This window comes from Ceratotherium simum, chromosome 3, assembly GCF_057802395.1.
Source record: "Ceratotherium simum simum isolate JZ-2026a chromosome 3, ASM5780239v1, whole genome shotgun sequence".
Lineage (NCBI taxonomy): Eukaryota > Metazoa > Chordata > Mammalia > Perissodactyla > Rhinocerotidae > Ceratotherium > Ceratotherium simum.
In genome coordinates, this window is record NC_141902.1 from 35,863,156 (window position 1) to 35,890,309 (window position 27,154).

General features: G+C 34.4%; 1 protein-coding gene across 2 annotated transcripts in view; it reads left to right on the forward strand.

Annotated features, from left to right (window-relative positions):
* SPRED1 (sprouty related EVH1 domain containing 1) overlaps positions 1-27,154 on the forward strand; it is a 123,832-nt gene that overhangs the window by 80,747 nt on the left and 15,931 nt on the right. For both annotated transcript variants that reach the window (XM_004421395.3, XM_087424892.1), the window contains 2 exons: positions 943-992; positions 9,689-9,841. In XM_004421395.3, the coding sequence (XP_004421452.1) occupies positions 943-992; positions 9,689-9,841 (203 nt within the window). The remainder of the gene's footprint in view (positions 1-942; positions 993-9,688; positions 9,842-27,154) is intronic.

Here is a 27,154-nt window from a genome sequence, read left to right on the forward strand (position 1 = left end):
AAGCCCGACACTCATGTCCCCATAAGAGCATACTTCTTTCACTAGGATCAAATAGGTTGGATTTAATGTTTTAAAAGACAGTTTATAAGGAGGAGCTTACAAACTCCTAGATAGGTAGAACGGACTATAGTACTCAGCCTGTCTCATTATTTTTTGAACATTTTCTTAAACATACTGGTTAGCATTTTTATCAGCCATTGTATAAACTTTCAACAATCCTATTAAATTTCTCTTACTTAGCCCTCCATGACAATAAGAATAAACTATGCAACCCTTTCTAAAGGGCAGATTTCTCCTCATCTCCATGCTAGTGTGTCTCTCAAGGGTAGCACAAACTCAGAATACTTGCTAGGACAAATCCCTCCTTGTTAATTTAGTGGAATTAAAGGCACTCTTGAATACCATGAAAACTTATGCAGAGACATTAATGCATAAAGGTCAATAGCAACAATTGGCCGTTGACTATCAATAGTGGATTAATGCTCAATTGTTTTCTTTTGTTACTAAAGCAACTAAAATCCTAGTTCTGGATACTAAATACTGTTTCCTGGATCAGAGTATTTAGAAAAAATGAACAAATTATATATGTAGGCATCACCCGAACGCTAGAGGGGTGTGGTGCATACACTGCCTAGCAGTTTAAGTATTTAGGAGAAATCAGGGGCAGGGCTTGCTAGGGATAATATACTTTCACAGAAAATATCTCTTTAGTAAGTAACGGGGAATGTATTCGCAGAAGAGGAAACGATCGCTTTATTCTCTGCTAACAAGTATGAGTTTTCTCAGCTGTAAGTGGCCAATACCTGACTGGTTGCCAGGCTGCCCAGAATGATCTATGATCTTTCTCCTGCAGTATTACAATGATATAATCAGTTAGTCAATAATACTAAAATCTAAGACAAAAATCCTGTGCTTAATTAACTTTTACCTGTTTTTTTAAAGGATGCCCAGCATTTAAAAATGAAGCTGAAGGTGCAGAAGATGACTTACAAGTAAGTGGTTTGGCCTGAAAGGAATTTCTAAACATAAAGAATATAGAGGAAACTAGCCTTAACAAATAAACAGCTCATATGAATTTTTAGGAAAATTTCTAAGACACTCTATTTGTCAGGAAATACAGAGAAATAGAACCAATATGGGGCGTGAGTGTGTGTATATATTTATAGAGAGAGGGGGGTTGTTTTGGTTTGGTTTGTTTGTTTTTTAGATTAATTGGCTAATATGATTGAGGGCTAGCAAGTGCGAAATCCACAGGGTAGGCAGGTAGGCGTGCATGCTGAAAGTTCTGGCATGAGTTGATGTTTTGGTCTTGAGTCAGAAGGCGATCTCCAGGCCAACTTCCTTCCTCTTTGGGAGACTTCAGTCTTTTCTTTAAGTCTTTTCGTAATGAGGCCCACCCACTTTATGGAGGGTAATTTTTTTTTCTGAGTCTACTGATTTAAATCTTAGTCACATCTGAAAATTACCTTCACAACAACATTTAAACTGGTGTTTGACCAAACAGTTTAGTACCATAGCTTGGCCAAGTTAACAGATAAAATTAACCATCACAGATACCCCATTCCATAGGCATGATACTTTTATTACTTGTATAAAAAATTCACAGAAAAGGAATTGCAAATTGTTAATAAGCATGTGGACACCCTTCTGTTTTATCTTACTGGTAAGCAGCAGGTAGTGTAAATTAACATTTTTTTAGTTACTGAAAGTTTAAAAGTTGATACTACCCTATAGTAGGTCTATCCATGAGATTGACAGAGAGGTGCCCTGCTGGAGAAAATATAGATTGGTTGATTTTTTTCTAGAAAGCAGTTTGGTGATGTTTACCAAGCCTTAAAAATAGAAACATTCACACCTGTTGGTCGAGTGAATGAATTTCCAGTAATCTATACTAAGGGAACAGAGGTGTATAAAAGTTTTTTACACACACAGGTTTGGATGTGTGTGTATAAAATATTGATAAGAAAAAATAAGAATCTGTCTAAATAGAAGGATGAGAATGGTTGAATTAATTAAGGTATATCTTTGTAATGCAACCAATAAAATTTTTATTTATTAATTTGCTTGCAATATATTGAGTATTAGAAACAAAAATTATATGATGTTATCATTACTCAGCAAAAATACTAAATATTTTTATTGGTTACTTTTGGATTGTGGGATTCTGAGCTGTGTATGGCTTTCTTTTCAGTACTTTTTTATATTTTTCAAGTTTGCTGCAATAAGTATTAATACTTTTAGGATAACAGTGAAAGAACCCAAATTTATATATATACATTGTGTTAGTAATCAATTATTCATGTTATTATAAAAATAGTTGTGACTTAAGACATGGCAAAATGTTTCATGAACATTTATAATCAGAAAATATAAATTGTTTTATTTTAGAAAATTTGAGAAATATAGCAAAGTTTAAAGAAAAAACATAAATATGCTACGATCCATGATAACTATATTTTATATACGTATTTTTAAATATAGCCTTTGGATTTTTTATGATGCATAAATATGTATACGCATGTTATTATGATATCATTATACTATAGTCTGGTTTTTTTCCACTTTAGTACGTAAAAATATTTCTATGTCCTTAAATATTTTTTCAAGTTTGTAATTTTTAATGTTTTTGTTTTTATCTAATTTGTTTTCAATAGATGTATCCTAATTACCAATACCCCTATTATACATTATTTTATTGATTTTTAATTATTTTAAAAATATAGTGAATTGCAGTTAATTAAGCATAAGAAATAAGTAGTAAAATGCAAAATAAATATTTTTTTTAGTTAAGTCTTTTCCAAGGTTCCATTTTATTCTGGTATCAATCAAAATATGGGACTGAAAATAGGGAAACATTTTCTGAATTGCTTCCTATGATGAAAATAAATTTGATTAAAATTCAACATAAAAAAGAGTTTTCACATACCAACACTACATGCCTTACATAATGGTTATTCATTTTAATATTCTTCTGATTTGATTTCACCTCATTTCTATATATAACATTGTATAAAAGAAAACCTGCTGCAGGACATAATTTTTTGTAAAACTTTGTGCATATATAGCAAAAAAGGATTTTGTAAAAACCATTGTCTGTTTTCATAATCATGTTTACTACTGGTACCATATATGTCGAGGCTTTGGTATAGAGTAAAAAATGGAAAAGTTATAAATGAGGAATAGTAAATTTATCACAGAGGCAGACAAAATTGTAAAAAGTTAGAAACAGAGAGGAGGAGGCTAGTAAAGAGAATTATATATAACAAAAGCAGCAAGAGTAATTATTCTGTTAGCTCCTTGGGATCTCTGCTTCATAGTACGATATCTCCGGTGTCATCAATCCAACATGTTACACACAGGCACATACACACCCCTAAAAGAGTTATATTTTAGCTTCATTAGACACTAAAGCACTTGCTTGGTTTTTATTTTCATAATAAAATAGAAAATATGCAATGTCACTAGAGACTCTACTAATAGAGTTGCATTTAAATATAATTTCACTAAGAGCAATTTTTATATCATTTTAATTCTTGGTTTTTATATACTGTGATGTTTTTAAAATAGATTCTTAAATTACATTCCTTTTGGTGGAATCTAATTCTCCTCCCCTTGAGTGTGCACTATACTTAATGAATTATTTGTTAATAAAGAGAATATGGTAGAAGTCACAGAGTGTGATTTCCAAGGGTAGGTCATAAAAGACGTTACAGCTTCTTTCTGGCTCTTTTGGATCACCCGTACTGGAGAATGCCAACTGCTATGTCATAAGGACACTCAAGCAACCCTATGGAAATATCCATTTGGTGAGGAACTGAAGCCTCATTGCAATAACCATGTTAATGAACCATCTTGGAAGCAGGTCATTCACCTCAAAACGAGCCTTCGGATGACTACAGCCATGGCTGTTGTCTTGACTGTAACCTCATTAGGGACTGTGAGCCAGAACCACTCAGCTAAGTTGCTCTCAAATTTCTCACAGAAACTGAGATAATAAATGTTTGTTGTTTGAAGCTGCCGTTTTGTGGTAATTTATTATGCAGCAATAGCTAACCAATAAACGAGCAGAAATGGAAAATGATTAGAACGAAAGCTACCGTTTGTAGTCATGTTCATTTAATCCTTCTCTCCGTCCCATTCGCAACTTTTTTAGATGATATGTAGCTTAGGCTAAATTCCATCTTTCAATAGAAGATTGTATTATATCTTAGTTTTATAGCCCCTTTATAACTAAAAGTATGTTCAAGTAGAAAAAAAATCATAGTCCTTAAAAAAATTCTGAGCTTGATTAAATAATATATTAACCTTAATTATACAGAAAAAGTAGGGGGGATACTGAAATGCTAGCAAATACATGAGCTAAATTTTTCTGAACATCCTATTTGAAAATTTTTTTTAAAAAATCAACGTCTAGAGGGCTGGCCCCGTGGCTTAGCGGTTGGGTGCGCGCGCTCCGCTGCTGGCGGCCCGGGTTCGGATCCCGGGCGCGCACCAACGCACCGCTTCTCTGGCTATGCTGAGGCAGCGTCCCACATACAGCAACTAGAAGGATGTGCAGCTATGACATACAACTATCTACTGGGGCTTTAAGGGGACAAATAAATAAAATCTTAAAAAAAAAAAATCAACGTCTAGAATTAAAATTGCCGAAGAAAACTCTTAAATTTACCTTAGTACCATTTATTTCATGATATGTAAAAGTTTTCGCATGTCATTCTTATTTTGGAATATGTTAGAGGTTATACAGAATTCTAATTTATTTAATCTCTTTGTTAAGGATAAAGTACATCATTGTTTTGTAATTCACCTATGGGCTTGGCATAAATAAACATTTTGAAATTATTTTGAGTACAAGTTGACTGATTTATGGTAGTGGTTATATAAGGTTTAGTATATTGGTGACTATTTGCAAAGACAACTAAAATGGTTTTAAAGAATAACCTATTATCTAATTTGTTTAACCCAGAGGAAGTAATGATTATATTTAGATCATAAATGTCTTGAAGGCATTAAATATCAGAGCAGAAATCCTCTCCATTTTGAATATTTATAAATTTGTTTAACAAATATTTGAGCACCTATTGTATTCCAATAACTACACTAGACATTTGGTTATTTGCTGGTGGACAACTTTCTGCTTTCAACAATTCAGTGTCTTCATCAGTTATCATAAATCAACAGATGTTTACCTTTCTATTTCATATCTGTCTTTAAAGGGTTTCATAACACATCATCATTTGAATTTTTTTTTTTTTTTTTTTTGCTGAGGAAGACTGGCTCTGAGCTAATATCTATTGCCAGTCTTCCCCCCCCCGCCCCCACCCCCCAAAGCCCCAGTAGATAGTTGTATGTCATGTTGCTGTATGTGGTACGCGGCCTCAGCATGGCCGGAGAAGTGGTACATCGCTGCACGCCCGGGATCTGAACTCCGGCCGCCAGTAGGGAAGCATGCACACTTAACCGCTAAGCCACGGGGCCGGCCCATCATTTGAATTTAAAATCATATCTTGCTCATCCTTTATCCCTGATGTTTAGTACAGTACTGATCACATATATAGTTGGTACTCAAGAAAGGTTTTTTTGAAGAAAAATCTTCAAAGTTAGGATTTGTTTTTTAAACCTAAGCAGTAATAAAGTATGAATGTTCTTTTCATTTGGTTTTTTCTTTGACTATTTTAGTAGCCAGTTAAGTTTTTTTTTTTTTTTTCAATGCTAACTTATTTGTTTTAGGATCGTTTTTACAGTGTTTTTCCAACCAGAGTTGTCAGTTATAACCGCTCTTATTGTTCAGATATGCTAGATTAGTAATAAAACCCATAAACTCACCTCACAGCAGGCTTGGGGTTATAAGAGGAAAAGATCTCAGATTTCATGCTTTTGGGCAGAAGAAAGATGACATCTAATTGATCTGAAGTGAAACGTGGTCATATTTTCTGTTTTGTCCAATGAGAAATACTTGACTAATTTATTCTTTTTTAGAATTAGATAGTGTCATTTCTGAGCCAAAATGATTAAAAGGACTGATTTACATTTATTGTTTAAAGTAATTTTGCTTTAGGCAAGGGGGATATGAATTGCTCATGTACTAATTTTTAAAGGTGGTAGCATTTTAATAAGGCCCTCTATCTGAAAACTAAGTTAATGAGTAGGCTTTATTTAGCTATTACTGTGGATTTTTTTATTACTGTGACCTATCACCACCCCACATTAAGTACTATCCTATAGTTAAGTTCCTAAAACCTTGGTATATTTTAGATTTTTGTTTATTATCTTATAAGGGAGCAAAAAAAAAAATCTCCGTATAACCTTTTTGCATAATGTTTTATCATTATTTAAAATTTTTCTTGACTGTTAGACTCATACATCTTCATATAGAATATTTGGACAGTTAGAAAATTATAAAGAAGAAATTGGGAATCATGTATCTCTCCCTACCTAGGGATAACTGCTATTAATATTTTGGATACCTCTGCCTAGGTTTTTCTTTCTTCTTGCATGTTGTATTCAAATACATGTTTTTAAAAGCTCCATCAGGATCAGGCTCTTCTCCATTTTGATTGTGTTTCTGATAGGATTTTTCTTTGTATTGGTGATAGTAGTGATGATGGTGGTTGGAATTTAAGTGGTATAAATCATAAAATTTTAACCCACGTACTCTGACTTCAGAGTCTTTGAATTTAGCCATTATATTGTGTAATTGTACTACAATTTATTTAACCATTCATGTTTTGTTGAACATTTACTTTATTTTCCACAACGTTTTATGTTACTTTTTGTTGGTATTTCTGAATGTGACCTTAGGATAAAATCCTAGAAACAGATGTACCAGTTAAAGGTTTGTATAAAGATTTATATGTTAGTGGGCACTGTGTAAATTCTGCCTATTAACTCAAAAACAGATTAATAGACAATAAACAATCCCTGAAAACCTAATAGCACATTTAAGCCAAACAACTTTTCATTAGAAAAGCAATTTAGTTTTCCTGTCAGTTAATCTAGGGTGAAGAACTTGTGCTTTTCTGTTTTTGCCAGACGTTATATCTTGCTACGTTTCTCATGTTCCTTCCATATTATTTCATCGCTGATTACTGTGTTCAGGTTGCTTAAACAAAATGTTATATATGCCATTAATGTTTTTAGACAAAGCTCATAGAAAGATGCAAAATTAAAAGCTCAAGCGTTCGTATATGCTTATCCTTAAACTAATCAAAAGTAACTAAAGAAATCTAATGAACAAAATAGGAGACAATTGTGGTCAAATCTAAAATGAATTGCAGCTGGATGCTACTCCAAAATGTTAATAGTTGTTTTACTGGGCTTGTGGAATTGTTAGTAGTTTTTTCTCCTTTTCTGTGGTTTTTAAGTTTGCATAATTTGAGTATATAATTTTAAATAACAAAAGAATAGCTTTGATAACATTTTTAACATATGCATTGCTAAAATATAAGATTTCTTTATCAAAGAACATTTTAAAATTCTCCCATCATGCTAAAATAAACTAATAAACTAATTCAAAACTTCTTTTGTTGGGGGCCAGCCATGTGGCCTAGTGGTAAAGTTCTGTGCGCACTGCTTGGCGGCCTAGGTTTGTGGGCCCGGATCCCGGGTGCAGACCTATAGCACTCATCAGCCATGCTGTGGTGGCGACCTGCCTACAAAATAGGAAGATTGGCATAGATATTAGTTCAGTGCGAATCTTCCTCAGGAAAAAAAAAAAAAAAGGTTTGCAGAACTATGCTAAGTTTTCTGTGCCTCAGAATTAATACCGGAAGAACGGACAAGGGGATAAATAAATGAATAAATGTATTCTTAATCAAAATGAGGTATATTATTGTTTAATATACAGAATATAAGTAGAATTAACCCAAGTCAGTACAGTAAAACACTGGGTTGTGTAACCATTTTGTGTTTGTTGAGATATAGATTTTTAAGTAAGCTTTATTTTATAATTCTTAAATGACTCCTCAATTATATTAGAATTCAGTAAAGACAACCTGATCCAAATAGTTGTCACCATTAAAAGCATGATTACTTTATAATTACTACTGATAACTACTACTACTACAGTTCATGCTAGTTTATGACTTTTAATCTCTTGAGTATCTTAGCTAACCCTGAGTTACTGGCTTAAGTTTTATACCCCAGTTGGATGAGGCAAGGTTCTAACCTAGGCCTTTTCTTTAAACCTTTTTAGTCCAATGTTGTCTTCTGTTCAATTTGCTTATGATTTTTGAGAATTGCTTGAGTCATTTTTTTTAACTCTCTGGAACAAATAAATATATTTCTTGAATTTTTTTACTCTTCTCAATTTTGATCATGCATTTTGAAAGAATGTTTGCTGGATACCAGTATTTAGCCAACACCTTTCTAATAATTTAGCATTAATTGTCATAACACATTGGGAGAACTATTATGAAAATTAGCTAAAAATAGCAGTTAACTGGCTTTGACATATTTAATTTTAAGTGACAGTAGATTCTCAGATATATTTTTAAAGTTTAATTGCTTACTCCCTGATAAAATAACAGCTTTTAGTTTTCAGAGCATTTTCATGTGTATTATCATCTTACTAAACCTTATGACAATCCATGTCATAGAACAGTATAGGTATTATAATTATTTAGTAATTGAGAAAACCTGAATTCCAAAGAAATTAAATGTCACAAGGCTACTTTGTTCCAGAGCAAGGGCTAGAATGTGCATTTATAAATTTAAAATTTCTTAGCCATTTTATGAATTTTATTGCTTAATTTTAGAAGTAACACCAGATTTTTAAAAATTTTTTTGCTTAAATAAAAAAAGCTTATAAAGGTTTGTACCTTTAAAATTATTAGCCCTGTAGTGGTTACTTTAAATTATTTTAGAATGAACCCATGAAAATATTTGTCATTTTTACTTGGCTGACACTGTTTCTTCCCAAATAATTATACTGTAATAGGAAAAGTAATAGCAAATAGTTATCTCATTTCTTTAGGGGAAAAAACAAACAAACAAACAAAACCCTTCAGGACTTTGTTTTGTAGTGTGCTAAGTTTCACTTAACATTTATTTCACAGATATTATTGTTTATGAAATTTTAAAAGCATGTTGTTAGCGACTGTCATTGATTGAGCATATCCCCTCCCTAAGTCTCATGTGCATGATTGGAATCCTTCCAAATAATTAGCAAGTTTAGGCTAATTTATTCATTCACTCATTCAAGAAGGTAATGGACTACTGTCTTCCTTCTTTTGTTCCCCTGTATCACACAGCACAGCATAGTCCTTGGTACATACTCCTTTTTTTTTTTTTTAACTTGCAAAGTGATACTTCTGTTGATTTGCATTTTCTTCCTAATAATTTCTATGTACATATATCACTTTTAGTTATAATTAAAAGTGCCATTATAATTAGATATCTCTCTCACATGGCTTGGTCATTAGCTTTCTAATTCCTCCTAAGATTGTTCTATAAGAAAGCCCATTTTGCTCATAAAGTTGATTTTTTTAAAAAAAATTTCGTATTGTTTTGTTTTTGACATGACTTGCTAATCATATACATTTGAATTTGGCGACTTGCCATTCATAGTGATGGTGATGGTAGATGCTTATTGATTTGCTAAATACTTGTTAGAGAAAGTGAAAGTATCTTATTTTGTTGTTGTTTTTTATATTCTGGCAACTAATGAGTTGGGGATTATTTCCATTAGGCAACTGAAGAGGATACTTCCAGTTCTCTAGTGAAAGATCATCTTTTCCAGCAAGAGACAGTTGTCACCAGTGAGCCTTATAGAAGCTCAAGACCTTCTCCTTTTGAAGATCTGAATGCCAGAAGAGTCTACTTGCAAAGCCAAGCCAATCAGGTGAGAAGATAAATATTTTTCAGTGTATTATTCATATGTATAGAAATTGGATGTATTAGAGAAGGACATTAAGACCATCTGCCCTTCATCGGAAAAAATAAACAACAACAGAAACCCAGGAGACTATGATTTATAGTGAATCAAATCCAGAATGGGACAATAAATATATAGGCCATAAAGTCCTATACAAGTGTAATAATTGAGCCATAAATTTGACTTCAAATTTTTTGATCACAGAGGTGAAAAGGGGAAATGTGTTAGTTCCATTTTCATTATCCAGGAGGAAATAGCATTTCAGCGTCTAAGGAAGCAAAAGTTTCCCTAGCCTTACTCTACGAGAAACTTCTCATATGAGAGATATTATGAAAAAATGTCCTCAACAAACATATCTGTGTCAAATACACTGACAATTTTCATCAAGTTCTTTCTTGTAGCTTACCTCAGAAACTTATAATGTACTCCTAAATCAACTCAATGAAAGGGTTTACATTGGGCACTAAGGATACAGTCTTCTGATGTTTCCAGCTTGGTCTAAAAATGAACCTTGGTTGTAGGGTATAACCCTATTTTTGTGCCACTCACAAGTGTTATCAAATCTATCAGAAGACTGTTCTTGACCCTAAGTCTCTTAATGATATGAATAAATGGCTTTTGTTGTTAAATAAACATTCATAACTGTTACTCTGTGAGAACTCATGTAGTTTAAACCATACCCAGTATATGTCTACAAAATCAAAGGCCAATCAAAGTGGTTTTAAAAAAATGTTTTAAAATATCTATTCTTCTTGATAGACGATATCTATAAGATGTATTAGTGTTGTGGCAGAGTGGCTATGCCTAAAGTCCACTTGATTCACATTTAATGATTCTCATTTTGACCTGAGGAACTCAAACGTACTGTTTGTTAGGGAAGAAATTTGCATACATTCTAGATAGTGAGACAAATCAAATGAACAACATGATAAAGCATTCAGTTCAACAAAGTGTTGATATTAACTATGTTATACCGTATGTGTATGCCATTAACCAGACCCCATGCTTAGAGTTGAGTAATACAAAGGAAAATAAACCCTGGTTTCTGTTTTGAAGAGTTTCTGGTGAGGTGATAGATACATGCTTATAGTGTTATGGGAGCACAGGATGGGTGCATTGAACTCATTGTGGAAAATGAGTGATTTTTTTCTAGATATGCCTAAACTTTTCAAGAATGAGAAGACTTGTTAATCAATTCAAGAGAGGGGCTGGTGATGAGAATTGCGGGGGAAGAACACAGGAAGAGCAAGAGGATGAATGTTTTAGACAGAGGGAGTGTTTTTGTCAGCTTGGTCTGCCATATAAAATACCATAAATTGGGTGGCTTAAACAACAGAAATACCTTTTCTCACAATTCTGAAGGCTGGAAGTCGAAGATTAGGGTGCCAACATGGTCAATTCCTGGTGAGGGCTCTCTTCCTGGATTGCAGAGAGCCGGCTCCTCTCTGTGTCCTCACATGTTAGAGAGAGTGAACACCAGCAAGTGAATTCTTTGGTGTCTTCTGAGAAGACCAGGATCACACCCTTCATGACCTAACTACCTCCCAAAGGCCTCATCTCCAAATACCATTACATTGAGGGTTAGGATTTCATATGAATTTTGTGGGGACACAAACATTTAGTCCATAACAGGGAGCAACATTAGCAAAAGTGTGCATGATCTGGGGGAAAAACAACACAGGGTAAAAAAGAGGCAGAGAGGACAAGGGCCAGATTGTTGGGTTTTTATGTTCTGCAAAACACCTTGGACTTTATCGTATTTTTTGCATCACAAACCTGGGTACACAGTCTTGTGCCAGAAGACACAAGAAACCACAGGTTAAATACAGTTGCATTTTTATAGAGTGTCAATTTTACTGAAAAACAAAAAATTCCAAAGTGGTGTAGCAGTTTACATTCCTACCAGTGGTGGGAATTTTCTTGAAAACTTGGTGTTGCCCTTGTTTTTTTGTCCAATTTGGTTACTTTGTGGAAGTAAAGTAATACTTTATTGTGATTTTAATTTATTCGTTCTTGATGTTGAGCAACTTTTTTCATATGCCTATTGACCATTTAGAAATTCTGTTTGTGAAGTACCTGTTCAAGTTTTTTGCACATCTTATATTGAGATGTCTGTCATTTTCTTATTGATTTATAGGCATTATTTTTGTTTATTTTGGAAATAAGTTCTTTGTTGGATATATGTATTACAGATATCTTCTGCTACCCTGTGGTTTGCCTTTCACTCTCTTAATAATGCCTTTTGCCTTTTTCTTAGTTTTAATAAAAGAGAAATTTAGCAATCTTTTCCTCTATGGTGAGTGCTTTTTATGTCCTATTTAAGAAATCTTTGAGTACCCTCACCAAATCATGAAGATATTTTATTTATCTTTCAGAAGCTTTATTATTTTTCCTTTCACGTTTGATTTTTATATATGGTCGATATTAGGAGGTCAGGGTTTATTTTTTTTCCCCTGTCTGGATAGCCAATTTGTCCAGCATCATCTAGTGAAAAGTTCATGCTTTCTGAAACTTCTGCATTGTATTATCAGCTTTGTCATGCGACTATATATGTGTGGATCTGTTTCTAATCTCTATTCTGTTCCCTTAGCCTGTTTGTCTATTTCTATACCAAAGCTACACCTTTTAAATTACTGTAGCTTTATAATAATTCTGGAATCTGGGAGTTATGTCCTCCAACATTGTCTTTCAAGATTTTCTTTGTTGTTCTTGACCTATATAAATTTTAGAATCAGTTTATCAATTTCCACAAAACTCTTAGAATTTTGATTGAAATTGTATTGCATTCATAAATTAGTTTGAGAGGAGCTAACATCTTGATAACATTGAATCTTCTAATCCTTAAAATGGTATATATATATCCATTTATATATCTTTCATTAGATTTATTCTTAGGTATTTGATTTTTTGTTATTCTAAATGTTGTTAAAGAACAAAAATTCAGTGAAGTAAATTTAAAGATCTGATTGGCTTTGCTAAGCGATTCATGAATCAGCAGCATCCCCTCCCATCCAGCAAACAGGTAGGAACTGTGAGGAGTTGTACAAACTGATGGAAGGTTTTTATAGGCAGAAAGAAGGTAGGGCAAAGAAGTTAGGAGTGTATTATTTCAAAGTCACCTTCCCTTAAGGGAAGGCAAGGGGGTCTTATCAGGCAAATTATCTCGCTCGGGTTGATCAGGAAATTCCAAACTGGTCAGTTTAAAAATCTACTCCTGAGAGAGGCTGAAACTGCAATTCGGTTAGGCATTAAGTCTTGGTGGAGCTTAGCATAATTGACTCCATTTGGGCCCTGTTGTTTCTTTATAACAGTATATTTTGTATATTGACCTTGTATCCAGAGACATTGTTAAATTAAGTGTGTGTGTGTGTGTGTGTGTGTGTGTGTGGAATATCAGCTCTGAGCTAACATCCGTGCCGGTCCTCCTCTTTATGCTGAGGAAGGCTGGCCCTGGGCTAACATCTGTGCCTATCTTTCTCCACTTTATGTGGGACGCCGCCACAGCATGGCCTGACAAGCGGTGCCTTGGTGTGCGCCCGGGATCCAAACCTGGGTTGCCAGCAGTGGAGCGAGCGCACTTAACCGCTACACCATGGCGCCGGCCCCAAATTAACTTATTAACTGTATACTTCAGTCTGTAGATTCTTTAGATGTTGATTTCTTGTCTTGTTGCACTGGCTAGGACTTCTAGTGCTAGGGGGGATTGAGGAAATTTTAATTTTGTTATGTATCTCAGGGGAAAGCTTTGTATATTCATCATTAACTATGATACTTGCTTTATGTTTTCATAGATGCCTTTAACTGATTAAGGGTATCTTTCTATTCCCACATGACTAAGTTTTAATCATATGCTTTTTCTCCAGTAATTGAGATAATCCTATTTTTTTCCTCTATTCTGTTGATTGGTAAATCGTAGTAATTGATTTGCAAGCTTTCAGTCTTGGAATAAACCCATCTTGATTCCCATGTAATATTCATTATACCTACACATATATACATACACATACATGTACACCCTAAAAAAATGGATTGATTTATTAATATTTATCTAGGATTCTTATGTCTGTTCATGAAAGAAGTTGGCATATAATTTTCCTGTCTTATAATGTCCTGATCAGGTGTTACAGTCAAGGTATGCTAGCTTCATAAAATAAATTGGGCAGTATTTCTTTTTTGCAGTTTGTGGAAGAGTGTAAGATAGGTTGTTTTTCTTTCTTAAATGTTTGGTAGGATTCCCTAGTGAAGCCATCTGGGCCTGGAGTTTTCTTTGTCAGGTGGTTTTGAACTACAGATTCAGTTTCTTTAACAGATACAGGACTATTTGGATTTTCTAATTCTTTTTGTATTAGCTATGATAAGTTGTGTTTTGCAAGAACTTTGTCTCTTTCATCTAAATTTTCAAGTTGATTCGCATAAACGTGTCTTATTTTTCATTGCTGATACTGGAAATAATGTGCCTCTCTTCCTTTGTTTTAGTTATTCTTGCTTAGGGACTTATTAATTTTATTAGCCTGTTCAACAGTTTAACTTTTGGGTTTATTTACATTTGTCTTGTCTATTTCATTCATTTTTTCCTCCTAACTTCTATTTCCCTACTTTCTTAGGATTTGGTTTTACTATTCTGTTTTAGCTTCTTGTGAAAGCTTAGTTCCATAATTTTTTTTAAGCCTTTTTTTCCCTAACCTGTATATTTTTAAGACTTTCCATATTTTACAGGATTTTATGTTTTTTATCCTTTCGTTATGGAAAATTTCAAACATCAAACGTAGAATGAATAGTGGACTTAACTGCCATGTACTGTTCTCCTTATAACATCATTCATTGGCAAAATGATGATATACCATATTTTCATTATTATTCATAAATGGATTGTTCAATTTCTAAACATTTGGGATTTTCTAGTTTTCTCTTTACAAATATTCATTCAAAGAATATACTCTGAATGATTTCGTTCTTTAACATTTGTTGAGACTTGGTAAGTGACTCAGCATATGGTCAGCTTGCCATGTGCGCTTGAAAAGAATGTGTAGTCTTGGTTGTTGGGTGCAATGTTCTTTCTATATATTAGGTCTGGTTTGTTGTTGAACAGCTATTTGAACTTATGTTCAAATCTTATATATCCTTATTAATTTTGTTTTAAATCTGCTTGTCAGTAACTGAGCAAGGTATGTTTAAAAATCTTCATATAATCATAGAATCTTCTTTTAATTCAATTAGCTGTTTATATGTTTTGAGGCTGTTTTTACATTGCATGTAATTTTACAATTGTTGTATCTTTTTGTTGAATTGACTCTTTTGTCATTGTGAGATATCCTTCTTCATCTATGGTTATACTTCTTGCCTAAAAGTCCACTTTGTCTGATATTAGTTTGGCTACATCAGTTTTCTTTTGGTTAGCGTTTGCACAGTATATATTTTTCCATCCTTTTAACATTTCTGTGTCTTATATAGAAGAAGTCTCTTTTAAACCATATATAGTTGTTGTCGTGTTTTTTCCCCCTGTCGGGGTGTCTTTGTCTTTTAGAGTATTTTGTCCTTTTACTGCAATAATTGATATATTTAAGTATAAATCTTCCATCTTGTTTGTTTTCTGTTTGCCCCATTTGTTCTCTGTTCATTGTTTCCTCCCTTTTTTCCTTCACTTCGCTTACTCAAGCATATTTAACTACTTAATTTCCCCCATTTTTTAGCTAATTTGTGATACAGTTCAGTATTTTTAGTAGTTATCCTAGAGATTGCAATATTCATCGTTGACTTCTTAGACTCTACCCTAAATTTTTTACCACTTCCTGGACAATGCATGGATCCTACAATACCTTAACACCATGTATCTCTCTCATTTACCTTTTGTGTTGTTGTTGTCATGAATTTTAATTCATTGTCATTCTTGTCCTCTCTCTATATATATTTAAAACCTCCCAAAATATTATTTTATATAGTCAATATTGATTTATATTTATCTACATATTTATGATTTTTGATGTTCTGTATAAGCCCTTGTTTATTACCATACTTTCATCTAGGATCACTTGCTCTTTATTGCTGTCAGTGAATCTCAGTTTTTGTTTTTCTTTTATTTCCTCCGTTTTTGAAGGATGTTTTGCTGACTCGCACATTCTAAGTTACCATTTATTTTCTTTCGGCGCTTTAAGAGATGTCATACCATTAGCTTATAGTTTTCCATTATTGCTATTAAGAAATATTTTCTTTATCTTTGTCTTTCAGCTTATGCTATGCCTAAGTATTAATGTTATTTATCTTGTTTGGGATTATGGAGCTTCTTGAATCTGTGGCTGATGTCTTTGAGCAGATTTAGAAATTTCTCCACCAGTATCTCTAAATTTGTTTCTGGATCTGAGGCTCAGGGAAAGATAAGGACTGGAGATAAAATTTGGGAATCATTATCTAAGGATAGAAATTAAAACTATGAGAATGGTTAGAATTACTTTGTAAGAAAAATGGTGTTCAAAACTAGAACACTGGGGATCACTAAATAGTAAAACACAGTGAGTTAAAGAAGAACAGTCACATCACATAGAAAGGAGTACTAGGAAAGGATAATAATGTATCAAAAGCCTAGGAAGGAGATTTGAAAGGAAAAGAGGGATTAGTTAATTAATGTCTTGTAGTTAAATGGTGCAATAAAATTTGAATTCATCTCTATAAAGGTAATTGGTAACCTTAACACAGCTTCAGTGAAATTAGGAGGTATTCATGATAGGAGAGGAAACAAAAAACAATTTTTTTTTGCTATGGACTCCTTTCAAAAAGTTTGACTCCGAAGGCCTTCCTTTAGAGAGTAGATAGAGCTAAAGGGGTGCAGGGCCAAGGAAGGAATATGTTTATAATTTGAAGAGATAAAGAAAGTGAGAAGTTCAAGATTCAGGACAGAGAGAATGATTGATAGAGCAAAGGCACAAAGGAGACTATTAAGAACACAGGTAGAGGAATTACGTGAAAAGAGGTGGAATTACTTCATTATTCTAGGCTGAGGAGAAGTTAGGAAGAAGTATATATTTATTATGGAGTCAGAAAGTTAATGAAATTCAGACTTGATTGGTTCAGCAGTGTGGGCCCCAGCATTCTTAGACGAGCCTAAACTTTAACTGATATTTTTATTGTAGGAACTTGAATGGATGGGGGATGAAGAGAACATAAACTTTCTAGGTCGTCTGGGAACTTTTCTTCCAGAAACTCTCAATACACTTATGCTATAGCAAATAAATATAGTTTGAAATATTCAAGTTAGACAAATTGAGAAAGGTTCCCTGCTAATGGATCTGATTAGTTAGGTTATTTAAGTTGCAAGAAATAGTTATTCTCAGGCTCTATCAGTTGGTCGGGGCTTATTGTGAGGACCTGGGCAAGTACCAGGCTAACAGCACATGCTCATACCACCTCCCTGGTGCCTCCAAAATTGGAACTTCAGTTAAATATCTCATGGCTTCCCTCCTCCCCAACTAATTCTAAGGCCAGTATTTCCCCTTTCGGTAAGTGCTATATCATTTACACATTTGCTCAGGGCAGAAACTTGAAGCCATCCTGACTCATTCCTCTCTTAATCTCACACCATATATAACCAATCAGTCAGCAATCCTATCAGCTCTACGTTTAATGTATATTTCTTGTTCAGACCTCCATCATTTCTTACTGTTATAATCTTCTATTTTCCCTACTTCCACCCTTATCCTTCCCACTCACCCCAGCAATCTGTTCCACAGTAGCCGAAGTGATCCTTTGGAGATATAAATCAAACTTGCTCAAAACTTGGGAAAAGTTTATCATCCCATTTAGAAACATTCAGAGTTTTTGCAAAGCTGTACAACATTCTGGCTTCTCTGGAATTATTTCCTATTATTCTTTCTCGCTCAGTCTTCTAAACACCCTTTCTATTTTAAATATATTAACATCTATGCCTCAGGGGCTTTGCATATGCTCTTCCCTCTATATGGAACATTTCCCCCAAATCTTGACAGAGCTTGCTCCTCACTTCAGCACTGTGAAGCCTTCCCTAAGCACTCTAGATAAAATAGCACCCCCTTCCTGACTATATCCTTACTCTGCTTTATTTGTCTTCATGACACGTATTACTTCCTGACCTTATCTATTTAATTTGTTTCCTATTTCTAATTTTTTTTTTGTTTGTTCACTGATATGTTCAGGAACCCAGAAGTCCCTGAAATAGAGTAAGCATCCAGTAAACATTTGTTGAATAAATACTAACAGCATCACCTTGGAAGCAAATGATGTTGTTGGTTTGTTTGGTTTTTTTTTGCGAGGAATATCAGCCCTGTGCTAACATTTGCCAATCCTCCTCTTTTTTTGCTGAGGAAGACTGGCCCTGGGCTGACATCTGTGCCCATCTTCCTCCACTTTATATGGGACGCCACCACAGTATGGGTTGCCAAGCAGTGCCTCAGTGCACGCCCGGGATCCGAACTGGCGAACCCCGGGCCGCTGCAGCGGAGCGCATGCACTTAACCACTTGCGCCGCCGGGCCGGCCCCAGCAAATGATGTTTTGAATCAACTTATTCCTAGTCTTGTTATCATCCAGCATTGGGAACTTGATTAATTTCAGATCATTTGGTAGCAAGTAACAAATTCATTCAAAATAGCTTAAGGAAAGGAGACTTTATTTTAATGACTCAGTGGCATTTCTCAGAATTTATTTTAGGAATAAATACAGCTAGGACTTTTGAGATCTGGAAAGGCATTAGATAGCTTCTCTCTTTGCTCACTTCCTCTCCTCCCTCCTACCCTACCACATGTATCCCACATGACCATTTATCTCTGTTTCTTTTTACTATCTGTTTCATTTTGTTTCTCTATGGTCTAGGTTCACTGTTGCCTCATTGTTTTGTAGTCTATCCTGACCATCAGTATATCAGGCTCAGGTCTTTAGTCTATATGACATTCCAACCTAGATCCCTATAGTCTCTAAACCAATTCCATATTCTTACAAGAAGGAAGCTGATTGGCTCAGCATAGGGCATATTTATATAGTATATACAGCTCTCCATTCCAAGGTTATAGGATGGGCAGATTAAGAGAGGGGGTAAAACGATGCACACTTCATCTAGCATTGCCACTTTGGACAGAGCTCTTGTTCCAGGCTATCCTACAAGCTTATGGCTCGCCTTTATGTCAAGTACCAGATCCAGGTTTAATCATTTATGGCTGGTTGGGAGGAGAGTTGCATGGCTAATCATGGCAATCTTTGAGTAAGGAGATGCTTCTTTCTGCTTTGTGTCAACTAGAGCTGTGAGTTTTACATTTCCTGTATAAACTTGTTATTCTGCTGTTTTTATTTAAGGTCTCTTTGCTTACTAGAACCAAACTAGGCATTAGGGAAAAGTTATTCCCTGGATAGAAATTTCTGCAATAGTGGGTGAGATCTTGGGCTTTAGATGCAGGCAGATATAGTTTTAAATCCTGGCTTTTTAACTTATTTACAGTTACAAAAGTTCTAATGCTCTTTGTCTTCCTCTTTCCTCATATGTAAATAGCAATAATAATAAAACTTATTCCCAGAGTGTTATTTTAGGGGTGAAGGAAGATCATTCATTCATACATACAGTGATATGTATGTAATAGATGTGAGAGCACCTATGTGCCAAGCCCTGAGAATAGCTGTGAACAAGAAAGTTATGAGCCCTAGCCTCATGAAGGATATCAGTGCTAGTGAGGGAGATAGACAATACATAAGTTAACAAACTAATAATATTTCAGATAGTAATAAGTGCTATGAATTAAAGTAATGGGAAATAAAATAGTAGGAGTGTGGAGGGGAACTTCTATAGATATATAAGATGATTGGGAAAAGCTTCTGAGGAGATATTTATATGGAGATATGAATGATGTTTCAAAACAAAACAGCCATATGAAAATCTGGGAGGAAAATATTCCAAGCAGCAGCTTGGTATTTTAGAGAAACAGAAAGGCCAATGTGGCTGCAGTTTAGTGAGTGAAGGTGGTGAAACTGCAGATTACAGTTAGAGAACTTGGTAAGGTTTGGGTAGTGTAGTTTATTAAGAGGAGTTGGAGTTTTGTTCTAGTTTCAATGGGAAGCAATTGGAAGGTTTTTAATCTCCAATAAAGGTCTGATTTACATTTTAAAACATTGTTATGGTTGCTATGTGGAGAATGGAGAGTTAGAGAATGGTCATGAGTAGAATTAAGACCAATTTAGAAAGCTATTGCTTTTATCCAGGTAAAAGATATTGGTGATTTGGACTAGATCAAGATGATGAGAAATGGTTGGATATGAGGTAAATTCTGGAGGAAGAGCCAAAAAGACTTGATAATAGATTGGATATGGAATAATATGAGGGAAAGAGAGGAGTTAAGAATGACTTCTGAGTTTGAGGTCCAAGCAGTTGAGTGGGTAATGATCTGACATGGAGAAAACCAGAGAAGACTACCTCTGCCACCACCAGTGCAACACCACTGCCACTTCCCGCTCCTGTCAGCACAGAGTAAGTAATTTGCCTAACATCCAAAGGTTGTATGTTCAAGACCACAGACATTTTAGTACATGTAGCCTCTTATATTCTAAATAATTTATGTTATGATTAAATAAACTATCATAATTATTTAGTGATTGTAAAAGACATAACTTGTCCTGACAGCCAGTGTAAATCAGATAGTAAAATAAATAAGAAAAAGTAAATAAAAGCAGTAATTAAAATTAAAATTTTTAAAAGAAATTTGAACCAGAAACTCAGAAGTTGAGGATAAAATTATGATAAATATTTCTTAACCAATGAAGAATAGATGGAGTATAAAGAAAAAATTCCCAAACTTGTGTATATTAGGAAATTAAAAATATAAAACTTAAAAGCAGCATAAAAAGGAAAACAATAAAACAATCCTTTAAAAGAACAAAAATCTTTAAAAGTAGAGAGATCAGAGGAAGAAATGATAAACTAGACGAAGAACAATGAAAAGAAAAAAGTAACTTTTCTAAACATTATGGTGCTTTGAAATAGTCTGAAAACATAAAAATTGAAGAAATATATACATCCTAAGATACTGTTTCTAATTTTGTTGTTGCTATTGGGGCTGCTTGTTTTTAATGTAAAATAGGTAGACCTGGGCAGATAGTTACTGCGTTTTGTTGTTGTTGCTGTTGTTTATGTAAAACAAGCCATGAAATCTGCATGGAATGTGACCTCTTGAATCTTTAGAATTCCTTGAAAAGGATTACATGATGAATTTTCTTAGAAAGCTGAGAGAACGCAGCAGAAGATCAGATCAGAACATCTGATATTTCAGCCTTTGCCTCAGATTAGGACCAGTGGTTGACCAGCTTGCAGAGGGTGCGTGCACTCGCATGTGCACATGCAGAGATGCTCGTGAACCATGTATGTTGTTTTTAGGGGGGAAATGGCATGGTAATTGGTCTGACTGGTGGGCTGTTGTGTTGATCTGGCTTAAGGACAAAACTTCTAATTCCAGAAATAACACTATAAGCCTGTTAATTTTCTTCTGAGTGAATTAAGCAATCTATAAACATTTACCTTATTTATGATCTTACTGAATTACAGACTCAGTAAGATATAGGTAAAATACTAGCTTAGCTTTAATGCTGTTTATGGTCCCAGTGGGGAACAAAGGGGAGGTTTCATGGCCAGAATAATTATAGTTTCTTAACCCTCCAGGAACTGTGGGTTGCTCAAGGGAAACTGGTCTCGGCAAGAGTCACAGTAACAGCATGGATCCTATTATCTAAATTTTTTAGATGTTTATCCTAAATATTTCTTGTGATCAGATGGTTTTTAATTATTTACTTAACTGAAGTTTTACTTTTCCTACTCACATCAGATTTTATAACCCTTCTTTCCCTTTCCCTTTCGTGTTGGCCATTTTCAAACACATTAGTTTTGTCATCCATTGCTTAGGGATTTCTTTCCTTCTCAAAAGATAAAAGAAGACTCTTGTTTCTTTGGTAGTGTTATATTGTCTTAGTTTGTTGTTCTGTCAAACACATGAGTGTCTCTGTTCTTCCGGTACATTAGAACTGCAATTTATACTGATATTCTTGACAGTTTTTTCACTCTAATATCATATTATAGAAGAAATGATGTGTGAAGTTGTGTAATAAAACCTGTTGGTATTCCTCCGTGGTATTTTTCATTAACTTCTACAGAAAATAAAAACATTACTGAAAGCAACAATCAGATTTCTGAGACTCATTCTACTTTAACTTTGGGAAGTGACTCTTATTCTAATACTTAATTATTTTCAGAATAGTTGTTAAAGTGTTATGTGTGTTTTCATGTTTAACAATTTTATACCACCTCTGTAATTGTCCTAGGAAATCGAGAAGACTGTTTTAAAATAAGAATGAGATCTTATAGTCCTTTGGCGCTTTGCTGTTCTTTTGATTCTAATATTTCATTTGAGCAGAGCCAATATCTTTAGTTTTTATCAGTGAAGAAATTCATGCGTAGAAACATTAAGTCCCTGAACAAAGTCACTAGGTTAGTAATTGTTGAGTTATTAGAATTTTAATATTATTTAGAGATGGTAAATACGTTTCTTTCTTCTTTTCCTCCTCCTCTTTATTTTAGCTGAAATTAAAATATTTCCCTTTATGGTAAATAGGCAGCCTTATTCTTCATTAAATCTGATAATTATGGTCTGTTAATCTTTATCATAGCTGGTGCCTACTCTATGCTGGGTACTGTTTAAAGCACTTTACTTATGTAACTCATTTTAATCCTCACAACAACCACCGTGACAAACTGCCTCATTTGGGGGCTAGAAATTATCTATAGTTCATGCATGTTTTTTGTCTAGGTTTATTATGAAATTTTATAAGAAATGCAAGAAAAGTCATATTAAAATATTGGTACAAGAAGGAAAAAAGTAATTGTAAGCTGATTTTACTTTGAGCAAAATAATAGCAAAAATAGAAGCTGAAAGTAATCTGCATACCTTCTCCAGGGATTTTGGGATGTCAGAACAATCCATCTGGAGTCATATTTGCTCATAAACTTCTGCGCATCCTCTCCAGTTAAGTCTGGAGATACCCAGTTTAACACTTTTAAATACAAAATATGTTCCGCCATCTTGAGTGATAGGCAGAAAAACTCATCCCAGTGGAGGAGAGAGTGGAAGTACATACATCTTGAACTAGGTCACTGATTCATATAGTTAAGCAGGGGAAAAAACCTGGTGGATGTAACACAATGTTATAATAGACTAATATTCATCATCCCACACCCTGGGAATTTATTTGGCTTACCTTCTTTGGCTGAGGGAACTATAAACTTAAAGCTATTCTTTTGATTGATGAGAGGGAAAAGAACTGAACTCTTCTCCCAAAATGGCAATGATAGTAGTGGTGGGGTGGTTGAAGAATGTAGTCATAATATAGAAAAGTACAAAATAGTGCTAGATAACTGCAGAGAGGGAAGTGAGCAAGTTTGGCAGACAGCTCTTAGCACAGGGGTTTTGAACATGGCTTCTGGAGCCCCAGACTATTTGGGTCTAAATTCCAGCTTCTTTATGATTGATACCTTTTCTTATCTCCAAGATTGATGTGACATAGAGAAACAAAGATTCTGTGATAAAACTTTTCATAACTAGATGTTTAATGACACATTTGCTGATGTTAAAGTAAGTGACCTTCTCAGTTTATTAGGAATTAGAATAGATTTTTTTTAAAAGCTACAGTAGACATTAGCTATACGTTTAATAAATATTACAGAAGTTTCTTAACAGGAATAATGCACACTTGCATTTAGCACTGTACTGTTAGGGTTGTATACCAGTTGCCCATTTGGATGTCACCCAAAAGGCCTCACAGGGTGAATTTCCCACAGTACAGAATCTGGCTGTCAACTTGCAAATCAGAAACCTTATTTTATCAGGATATTAAGACTGGAGTCATCTTTCAGAGACTAAAATAATCAGGTTTAAGAAAATGATGCGACATGTCTGTGGTGATGGGTTGTAATTAGTATTTTGGTGGTGAACATGATGTCATCTATGCAGAAATAGAAGTATAATGATGTACACCTGAAATTTATACAATGTTATAAACCAATGTTACTGCAATAAACAAAAAATTAAAAAAAAAAAAAGAAGATGCGTAAAAATCATGATGTAAAATTTAAGACATCATGTGGACTGTAGGACCAGTAGTAGCTTGTTTAGTGCATTGTCTGCATAAAATAGATCTTCATGAGATACTAGATCATTACCAAAAGCTAGCTTCGCAAATCTGTGCTCAACAGCTTGTTTAATTGCATTTAACTGGGATGGCTTGATGGGCCCTTCTCTACAACAGAGAAACAGCCTTGCCAAAAAGACTAGGATACTTTTTTGCTGTTAGGAAATATGAAGAGTCTGAGATTTTTACCTTAGCTAGCAAATTAACCTGCAGGTTTTACAGATGCTGCGAGATGACATAAGACTGCTAGATCAGAGACAAAGGACTTTATTACTCACAGCACAATAAAGTAGCATGAGCTTCGTGTTTGTGTTGGTTCCCCTGCCTCCGAAGCTCCATAGGGGCGGTGCTGAGCTGCTCAGGTGGATGTTGCACACTCACTGGGTTTGCATCACAGCGTTGGAACCCTGCGCTTAGGGAACCCAAGTCTTTTATCATGGGCATTAAGCCTCCCTGACTTTTACCAGGGAGGGAGACAGTGTCTTTGTTATACTGGATACTAAAGCTAACTTCAACGGGGAGACACTGCCTTCAAAGGGTTTTACTATACACACATCTTTGGAAAGATAATCTGAAACAAAGGCAGACAGTACCTCTGCTCGCTAGATATGCAGAAATGAGACCCATGGAGAATTGTCACCTAACACTAGTAGCTTAGGTTTTTCCCTCTAATAATGCTTAACTAGGCACTGTCAGTGTTTGTCTTTGACCTGTTTTCTATGCTTCCTTGGGCTGTTGAAATGCTTTTGATGGAAAGGTACCTTCTTTGAAAATGCTAATACCCTTAGTCAGGTTTTAGTTAAGTCTAATAAGCCTGGAAGGCGTTGTTGCTCTTTTACGCAACTTCACTTACTTTCAATATATATATCGAAGACCATATATCAATGAGCTTATGAGCAAAGATTTATGACATATTTAATACATAAAAACAATATATGTAATGACCCCTGGGAAACCACCAAACAACTTAACAAAAAGGAGCACCCCCAATTCTGTCCCCTTGCCTTCATCCTAGAGGTAACAACCATTACCTTGGATTTTGTTTGCTTGGCATTCCTATACTTTTCTTGATAGTTCTACCACTTATTTCTTTTCCTTCTGCCAGTGGATATTTCATTTGTTTTATATTTTTGTTGGTAGTAGTCATGCTGTTAATACAGACTTTCTTGTCCTCAGTTATTCATGTGCCAGGGTTTCTTTAGGGTGTATAGAAATGGGCTTTTGAAGTTGATGTGCTACAAAAGCCTCTGGGGCAAATTAGTCCATAGGATTCATGTGTTCTGTGAGTACAAGAAATATATATTGAGCATTTGAAAGAAAATAGAAATAGACTGTGATTGTTCCTTTACAAACTGATTTTAACTACATGCTCTTATATAACCCTGTTACTAAGTAATAAAATTTTCAGTGACACTTCTCCTTTTTGAGTTTTATTTGTGGCCAGTATCTCCTAGTTTGTGGTTGTTTTTCACTCTTTATGATGTTTTGGTGAACAGACATTCTAAATTGTAATGCAATTGAATTTATCATTCTTTTCCTTGTGGTGTTTTTACACACTTCTCCCTATCCTTGTCTCAAAGATTTTCTCCTTACTTTGTTCTAAAAGTTCTGAAGTTTTGTCTGTAACCCACTTCAAACTGATTTCTCTTCTGTGAGAGATTCAATTTTATTTTTTCCAAATGGATAATTAATTGTTCCAGCACCATTTATTGGATCCTTGCCCCCACTGATACGCAGTGCCGTACTGTCATTGTATCGAGTTGCTATACGTGCTTGAATCTGTTTCTGGTCTCTCTGATTTGATCTGTTGGTCTGTTTGTCACTGCACCAGTGCTTCATTGTCTTCTTTACTGTAGAGTTACTTCAGCTCTGTAATAAGACTTAACATCTATAGAGCAGGTGCCTCTACCATCTTTTTCCTCTTAGCTTTTTTTGGGCTGTTTACTCTTCCACAAAATTTCGAATCACCTTATCAAGTTTGGTGAAATATCTATTTCCAGTTGGTATTTGAATTGCACTGAACCTGTATATTAGTTTGGGGGAGAATTTAGCCTTCTTATCCATGAATATGATATATCCTTCTTTTTAGGATATCTCTCTATATCTTCAGTATCGCTCTATACCTTCTATATCTCTCAATAAAGCTTTGCATTCATGAAAAGAAATCATATATCTTTTATAAGATTTATTCCTTTGTACCATTTTGGTGTTGCCATTATAAATGCAATCCTTTTAAAATTTCATTTGTGATCAACTTTGAAGAAGCATCTCCTATGGCTCTTTCAGCTGACAATTCTTCTAAAGACCTATAGCAATAGTATCACATTCCTAAAGTATTAAAAAGCAGTAGTTAATTGGGGTGTATCTTATGACATCTATGTTTAATAAGTGTAAAAAGTCAACGTTCTCCATTTGTCTTTTCACACAGACCTTGTGTGAGAGGATTAATATTTATAGACTGTTTAATATCAACTCAGTTTCAAAGTGTGTATATGTTTTGGTGGTGTTTGTAGCTTTTTTCTGAGACAGTGAAATTGGAGTAGTAAGTGGGAAAGTAGACATTTTTGCATTTTAAAATAAATCTCAGGAATATATATTTAATATGTAACTTGTGCTCATTGTATTTATTATAAGGAATACATCTATCGGGGGAAAAGCCAGAAAATTTCCCCTCTCTCCTTCCTTTTCTATAATTCTCTTCCGTCTGTTTTTTTTTTTTATCTGAGCAAATTATTACTGTTTACTTCAAGTCCCTTTCCTTCATGACGCCTTCCCAGACCATTTAATCCATAGTGATTTCTTCACCTATTAATTCCTGAATTCTTACATATTCCACCTTAAGTTATAGTTATATAACTTTGCAAGTTTGTGCTTTAGCATTTACCTCAGTGAGAAGAAAAACCATTTTTCTACTTCATTGTGCTTTCCATAGTGCCTAGTACTATGTATTTATAAGGAAATCAAATATAGTTGAATATTGAAACTAAAAGGAAAACTGAGTGGAAAGTGTTAGCTCATAATTCTCCACAGTAGGTAAAAGGTAGGTGGACATAGGAGAATGGATAATGAAGACAAGTTAGAGAAAATAAACTTCATAATT